Consider the following 8206-nt stretch of genomic DNA (forward strand, 5'->3'; position numbering starts at 1 on the left):
GCGAGCCTGCGAGGGGCGGGGCGCTGCGCAGATGCGAGCGCGGCGGGGGCGCGCACAAGGGCGAGGGCCGGGAGCTGCGGCGGTCGCCTGGTTGCCGCCCTCAGTCGCGGTCTCCTTCGACGCCGAGGTCCCAGTCAAGCCGCGGCGCCCGCTCCTGTCAGAGGCGTCCGAAGCCGGTCCTCCCGGCGGTGCGGAGACAAGGCCGAGCTGACGGCCGCGGGCAGCTGAGGCGGCGGGGAGGAAGGCGGCCGCCAGGCGGAGGCGCACGTCCGGCGGAGTCCCGGAGCCGGGAGAGGCTGAGGGGACCATGTCCAGCGGGCACTTCCCTGTCTCCACCACCGAGCGCGTCGTCAAAGGTGCCGAGCGGGTCGGGCCTGCGGCAATGGCCTCGGGCGACGGCTGGGGCCGGGAGGGAGCGGCGGAGGTGGCGACCGGGCAGCGCCCACCTGGGCGGGCCGCGGCGGGCCGGCGTTTTCGGTGGCACCCGCACCTGCCGCCGGCTGGAGGCCTGCAGGTTGCCGGGCTCCCGGAGCGCCTCTCCCAGGGCGCCGGGTCTTATTTAAGGAAGCGGTTTCTTCTTTCAGGGTTCCTCCTACCTGGAGAAGCTGGGGTGGACCGGTGTGGACTGGACTCTTCCAAGTCCCGACTTTCTTTAGGTTCCGATCATTCTTGACACCCCTTAGTCCCCCTTTTCGGTTCTTACACCATGTGTCTTCTGGCCCTCTTTCTCCAAGTCATTGCATGTCACTACTGTTAAAAGCCAAACTTAATGTGATGACACCAGTAAGTCCATTTTATGGTGTTTGTGAGACGTCTTGACACGATGTTGAGGCTTTATTTTCCCTTTGGCTATACAGACCAGGAAAATAATGTTTTCTGATTCATGTATCTACCTTCGTGAGATTTTTGTTGATACTGGTGTAAGAACAAAACATAAAATGCTTCTTTCTAGGCAGGCGCTTAATCGGCTGAGCTGTCTCCCCGGCAAAATGCTTCCTTCTAAATTTTGTAGGGTTTTTGTTGTTGTAATTCTTTGTACCCTTAGCAAGTGCTGTCAAATATAACCACTAATTCTTGTGCCTCTTTTGTCCAATTGTAAGACTTAAGCCCAACCCTTCTCACTCTGAGTACTAACAAACGATTTGAAAAGCACTATAAGAAGGGAATATACTTAGATGAGTTTTATTGGTGGCCTGTGATGAACTGATTAGCATCATTTTGGGAAAAATTATTAAAATATTGTACTTTGTCCCCTCTTCATTGTGGTATTGGAAGAAGAAAGGAAACTAAGATTGATGACAGTAATACATGTTTTTAAAAATGGGGAAAGCCTGTTACATGTTCAAAAGGCAGAAGAACAGTATCTATATCATAAATGTTAATTATCTACACTATGTAACACTAAATATGATTTTTTTTTTTTTTGCGGAACTGGGGATTGAACTCAGATCCTTGCGATTACCAGTCAAGTGCTTATTCTACTGAGCCATTTCCCCGGCCCTAAATATGATGTTTTATATAACGGTATTTTTAATTTTTATTTATTTATTTATTTATTTTTATTTATTTTTGTACCGGGGATTGAACTCAGGATCTTGTGTTTGCCAGGCAAACGCATATTCTACTGAGCCATCTCTCGGCCCTATAATGATATTTTTTGAGACTTACATTTCAACATTTGTGTGGTGTCATTTAAGGATTTAAGTAGAGATCTGATATAACTGACACTTGCCTTAATAGTTAAATTATTTGGATCATTTTAAGTCTTCACAATATCTAAACCATGAAGAGCATATAGCCCTCTTTTAATACTCAGAATATAACTCTACCTAACCCTTCTGGATGAATCAAGATCATCACTAAGTACAATAACTTATGTACCATGCCATTAACACAGCCATTGCATCTGCTGTGTAAGGGCGTTTCCTCTGGTGCTAAGATGACTCCTCTCAGCTGTACCAGTTAAGTGTTAATATTATAGACAGCTAAGCTAGGTAAATATATTATAGGCAGTTAGACAGGGCTAGGCCCTCGAAAGAGTCTGCAGAAGATGAGGCAATATTATAACTGTAACTGGAGGTGCATTTGTTGAAGGCCAGGCCTTCCCCAAGGATAAATAATAATGATTGATATTCTAAATAGGCATAGTTACCTGGGTGGGGGGGCCAGGGCTCTGACCCCCCCCCCTTCCTGGGAAGGTCCTTGTTCTTTCCTTGCACACTTGATATATGACTTCTTCCCCATTAGATCATTATTACCTAAGTAACTGTTCTTGTAATCTTACTGGTTAAGCCTAGTTTTACCCACCTTCTGATTTCCTATCCACCTGGTGATTTTGCTCTATAAAGCTTTATTTGGGAGTGGGGTTGTAGGCAACTCACTTTCTAGGTCCTCTTCTCTCTCAGACAGAAGCTATCTTTCCTTCAATAAATATTTCCTGCTTTTTTTTTTTTTTTTTTTTGTGTGTGTGTGTGTGTGTGTGTGTGTGTCTCTGGGAATCAAACTCAGGACCTTACTCTTGTCAGGCAGGTGCTTTTGCCACTGAGCTTTTTCCCCTGGCCCTATATTTCCTACTCTTAACTTCTGTTGTTCCTTAGAATTCATTTTTCAATTTTGGGGAACACTAGCAGGCGTATCAGACATCTAGCACATTGGGAATATTTAATAATATATAATATACGATGTGATATATTTCCCTTATATCATTTGGAGGTCCTAATATCATTGCTATATCATATTATCTTTTAGTACTGTTCTTTCAAAATATAGTCTTTCTGCTATCTAATCCCTTCTTCTAAGCTGAAATAGGAAGGAAAACCAGATGGACAGGAAGTGCCCCTTCAAATCAGGGTAGATAAGATCAGAGTGAAGTTTAGAGACAGCCTTCCGGCCTTCAAGAATCTCAAAATCTAATCACCATGATACCCTGTGATTTCCACTGTATCGTACCACAAGATGTAAAGGGAATTTTGTGTTTTTGAGACAGTCTTGCTTTGTAGTTCAGGCAGGCTTTGAACTCACTGTGTAGCGCAGGTTGGCCTCAAAATCACAGTGATCCTCCTGCCTCAGCCTCCAGAGTGCTATAGTCACAAGTGTGCACCTCCACACCCTCAGAGACTTCATGTTGCGAATTTGTTACTTAGCACAATTTCAAATTAATGTATTTTAAAACTTCTTAAATAAGACATTCACAATTTCAGGCTCTTATAATGTGTATCTTTATTCACATATAAAACATATGTTCTTTAGCATAAGAACTTGAGCACAGCAATATTGGCTTCTTGGTGACAGTGTCATTTCTCTTCCCTCAGTGATCCCAGTTTCTATGAGTTAAATAGTTGAAGTTTAAGAAAATAAAACCAATGCATGGGGGGGGGACTATGTGAGTAGATAAGGAATATTGTTTTGAGTAGTAAAATTCTGATCTGATGCTGTCTTGTCTGGCCTGAGATGTCTGTATTTATTCACAGCTGGAAAGCTTCTTCAGAGGTGATACCACACCCCAGTTATTTTTAGTTCTGTTATTTCCTGTTAACTTTAAAGTCTGCTTAATTGTTTTGTTTGAGCAAATGTTGCAGAAGAGTGGGTGGGTGGGAGTGATTTGTATTTTAAGTGTCCTCTAAACACAGCTTTCTGGAACTGAAGGACTAAACTATAGTCAGAAAGCTTCACTTGTGCTTCAGGTCCTTGTTTATGACTTTGCTTTTTTTTTTTTTTCAACTTGTGTTTTTACTTAAACTTGCTTTTCATTTAATGATCTCATTTGTAACAGTACCTTTCCTACCAACCCTGGGTCATGCAAATGACCTGGAAGTACAATATTATGAAACATGATAGTAATTTGACAATAGGGCTGTTTCTACATAAATAGTAGTTAGTAGAGAAGTCATTAGCACTTGAAATATATCCAAATTAGGAAGTGTATGAAATTATGTTAGGAGGGCCTTCCTAGGAAGGGAAATATCTGTTGTGCAATATAAAGGTTATCAAGTGGCATTCCATCAGTAACAATGCTGGCTACTTTTACACTTGAAAGTGTTTATGTTTAAAAAATCTTATTAAGTGTTTATTGGATGCCATCTGTTGTGTACCTTAATGTGCTCATTTGTTTCTTCTTTGCTTTGAAAGTAATATTGCTGCTGGGTATGGTGGTGCACAATTTCTGCATTAGGAGGCTGAGGCAGGAGGATTGCCATAAATTTTAGGCCAACTTGAGTTCAAGGCCAGCCTGCACTGCATGAAAACCTGTCTCAAAAAGACGACAACAACAACAACAACAACAACAAAGTGGAAGGGAACAGTGACTTTATATTCCTGCCTTCTTAGTACTCTTCTGCATTCCCATCTGCTGGTGTATTATGAATTAAAAGGAAAATGGATCATACCTTAAAAGCTTTTGTTTTAAAAATATTTCATATTATTTTAGTATAAGTTTCATAACTTTAGCTAAATATTTCCAGGATGGTTTCAACCAGGATGGTTTCATGATGGTTGGAAAGTACTTATGCTAGTATTTTAGTTATGTATATATATATATATTATATATATAATAGTATTTAGTTACATATATTTTGTTTTTGTCTTTTTGAGGCAGTGTTTTGATACACAGTTCAGGCTGTCCTTGAACTCACTAGGTATCCCAGGCTAGCCTCAAGCTATAGCCACCACATCTGGCTCTAGGTTTATAAACTTTATGCAAAATTATAGAAAATGTAAACATCATGCAAAGAGATGATATAGAAAGTGAGATGTCATGTATTTATTTTATTGAGACTATTTAAAAAAGGTGGTTGAGGGATAAATATAAGCACTAGTAAATAGGATTTTTTTGTGTGTTTCTATCCCTGTTGTCGCTCCACTTGCCCACCTAGTCAGGTGACAAGCCAGGGAGTGAGGTCAGCCTCTTCTTCCTTCATTGCACATCCATTTCCAGCCCAGAAAGTGCCATGGGCCTTGGATTTCTATATAACTGTTTCATTCCTGCTGTTGGTTCACGCTTGTGCTGTTGCAGTACTCTCTCAGTCCTCTCTCTTGATAGTGCTGCTTCCTCTCCATGCTGCCCTGGGGACCTGTGAATAGTGTAAAGCATCCTTCTTGTGTTTGAGATCTCTCATGAGCACTTCTTGCTATGGGGACAGACTCTAACTTAATTGGTGAAGAGTGATGCCCTACATACCAAACCTCTCTAATTTTGTACCCCCTTTCTCCTCTGTATTTCACACCCCATCACTATCCTCCTTTTACCATCACTTTTTGTTCTGAGATGGTTTACAGCTGTTAATGGGCTGTTTACATGACATTTGTGGAGAATCTTGTCTCATAGCTTGCTACATCCCAATTTATTTATCTTTTCAGATTTCACAGAGAGTACTTCTGAGCAGCATCTCTCTTGCTAGGCAGCTAGAAAGAGTAATGGTTTTTGGATCTGAAGATATAGCTCAGCAATGTAGCACCTGCCTGGCAAGTGTGAGATCCTCTTTGGATTACCAGTACCCATTGCCCTCCCCCAAAGAGTAAAATGGTTTTAGAACATGGGCTTTGAAGTCAGGTATATCTGGATGTAGATTCTTTCGTAGCTACATGACTGTGGACAGAAGAGTTAAGCTTGTTACCTCAGCTTGCCCATGTAGGTAAGGGATAATAAAACCTAACATAGGTTAATTATAAGGATTAAATAAGTTCTACAAAGTGCAATGTAGGCATATAGTGGGTTCCTTCATACATGATAGCTGCTATTGTTGTGACAACCCCCATCATTGTTACAAATTGATTGGCCCCTACAAGCTTTTGTAAACAACCTCATTGCTTTACAAGGCCACTACCCCGTTGCTTTACAAATATTTTTTTTCTTTTATGGGTACCAGGAATTGAACTCAGGACCTCATGTTTGCCAGCCAGGTGCTGTATCACTGAGCTATCTCCTCGGCTACAGGCTAGGAATGTGTTCAGGCTGGAAATGTAGCTCAGTGGTAGAGCACTTGCCTCACATGCACTGGGTTCAGTTCCCAGCATCAGGAATGAATGAGTGAATGTAATTTTCAAGTCCTTTATTCATGCTGAACTCTTCTATCTAAGGGTAAGAACTGTGCATCCTTAATGCTGAACAGAGTGTCTAGAACATTGTTGGGTGCTTAAAAGTAACTAAATGCAGGAAAAAGAAGGAAAGAGCACAGGCTCTGATTTTCTTTTATTATTATTATTATTATTATTATTATTATTATTTAGTACAGGGTCTCACTACACAGATCAGACTTTTAGTGATCTTTCCTGTTTTTTAGCCTTCCAAGCGCTGGGATTACAGGCTTGCACCACCATGCCCAGTCTCAGCATGCCCTGGAGGCAGGGCCAGCAGGGCAGGCTGGGGATAGAACCCCAGTCCCTGCATTGCATCTACATAAGCCAGCACTTTAATCTGCTGAGCTATCTGGCCGGCCCCAGCTTCTGTTAATTACTAGCTGTGTGACTTTTGTTTTTTATTTTCCTTGCTACAAGTTTAAAATGGGAGACGGAATTTACCTCAGAATATAAAGATTACATTTCATATTTTATGTGAAATGCTTATAAATATTAGATATTCTGTATTCAGTAAGTTTATCTTAGGCTGGGACTATAGCTCAGTGGTAGAGCACTTGCATAGCATGCTTGAGACCCATACATGGGCATGTGCATGTGCACACACACACACCATGTTAACCCTGAATCTTGGTAAATTTTTATTTATTTTTTATTTTTTTTGGTGGAACCAAGGATTGAACTCAGGCCCTTGTGTTTGCCAGGGAAGCACTTATTCTACTGAGCCATCTTTCCAGCATCTTGGTAAAATTTGACAATAGATCCATTTTACTTATTAAGCTGGTATGTGTGAAATTAACATCTAAGAGTAATGTGTTAGTTTTTCCAAACTTATCCTTAGCTTTTGAAAGGATTTAAACCTAAAGGGAAGAAAAATGATGACAAAAGTTTTGTAGTGTAGATAGAAGTTTGGAAGTCATGTTTATAGGCAAATATTTGATAAGTTCTTACTATATGCAACACATTTCTGCTTGTATGTAGAAGCCTAAATACTGCTTGAATGTAATACAGTATGGACTCTATAACCTCTCAAAATGTAGCATAAAATTAGAACTTTGGAACTGTCTATGACTAATACCACTGGAAGAAGAGTAGATGACTAACTTGGAGACCACATCTGCTGTAAAATGTTGCTCCCACACTCTAGAAATTGATTATACTGAAGGTTAAAACTTTACCTGTGATCAGAGGCCTAGAGATGAGATATTTGTGGGTTTTTTTTGTATGGCATGTGCATGTTTTTATCCTGTACTCTCCAAAGTTCAAGAGTAAGATAGTTTTTAATAAATTACTGGAGTAATAAAGGTACAGTTATGCATGCTAATAAGTTATTTATTTTTTGACTGTCATATAGTGTTTTATGAAAACCATTGTTATGTTCAGAGGTGGACAGCTTGCCATGCAATGTCACGCCATGCCATGGCTCCCTGCAGTTCTAAACCTGGCATGAATAAAGAACTAGATCTACAAAGTTTAGTATAACAAAATCTTGTTTATTTGGGGAAAAAGATGGAGAAGAAAGAGGATAGACAAGCTACCATGAGATAGAAGGGAGTTTGGAGAGGAAAGTCCATGAGCTCTTATCCTGAGCTCCTTTTACTGGGAACTAGTGTCTAGCCCACTCCCCACAGGGGCACTTGTTGCTATCTCATCTGTTCCTTTGAAGGCCTTTGATCCAAACCTAGGCTTTCTAGCCATTTGGTTTCTTCCAGTTTTTTTTGTGATGAATAAGTGAAGGGAGAGAGATTACTAGGAAGGCAGCTTACTCAGTGGGCCATGTGTATGTGTGTGTCTGGTGCAGTATACTTACGTTAAGTGAGAACATACATGTATAAATGTGTAGTTGTGTATATGTGTGTGCATATGTCTTACATATTAGATAAGAATCTTTAGGTGGCTGTCTTTTACTACTTTGTATTTTGTCAGGGTGCAGGGAGCTGGCTTTTGTTGTAAATGTGTTGCCTGGTACCTCTCCCAAGTCTAGGTAGCTCTTCCGTCTTTTGTCTTTCCAATTACCCTAACTGCCCACTCTGCTTGTGAGGGCACAAAACTACTTTTAGTGGTAGAGGCAGAAACTGCTTTTAGTAAGTTTCCTTATTAATCTTTTTTATTTATTTATTTATTTTTATTTTTT

At 40.8% G+C, this 8206-nt stretch overlaps 1 protein-coding gene across 1 annotated transcript in view; it reads left to right on the plus strand.

Moving 5' to 3' along the window:
* The first annotated feature begins 44 nt into the window (after window positions 1-44).
* The window catches only part of Ppp3cc (protein phosphatase 3 catalytic subunit gamma), a 103929-nt gene continuing 95767 nt past the window's right edge, over window positions 45-8206 (plus strand). Inside the window, exon 1 of the mRNA XM_023714624.1 lies at window positions 45-356. Coding sequence (XP_023570392.1) covers window positions 308-356 — 49 coding nt within the window. The 5' untranslated portion in view covers window positions 45-307. The remainder of the gene's footprint in view (window positions 357-8206) is intronic.

The sequence above is a fragment of the Octodon degus genome, unplaced genomic scaffold (assembly GCF_000260255.1).
Source record: "Octodon degus isolate 3935 unplaced genomic scaffold, OctDeg1.0 scaffold00036, whole genome shotgun sequence".
Classification (NCBI taxonomy): Eukaryota; Metazoa; Chordata; class Mammalia; order Rodentia; family Octodontidae; genus Octodon; species Octodon degus.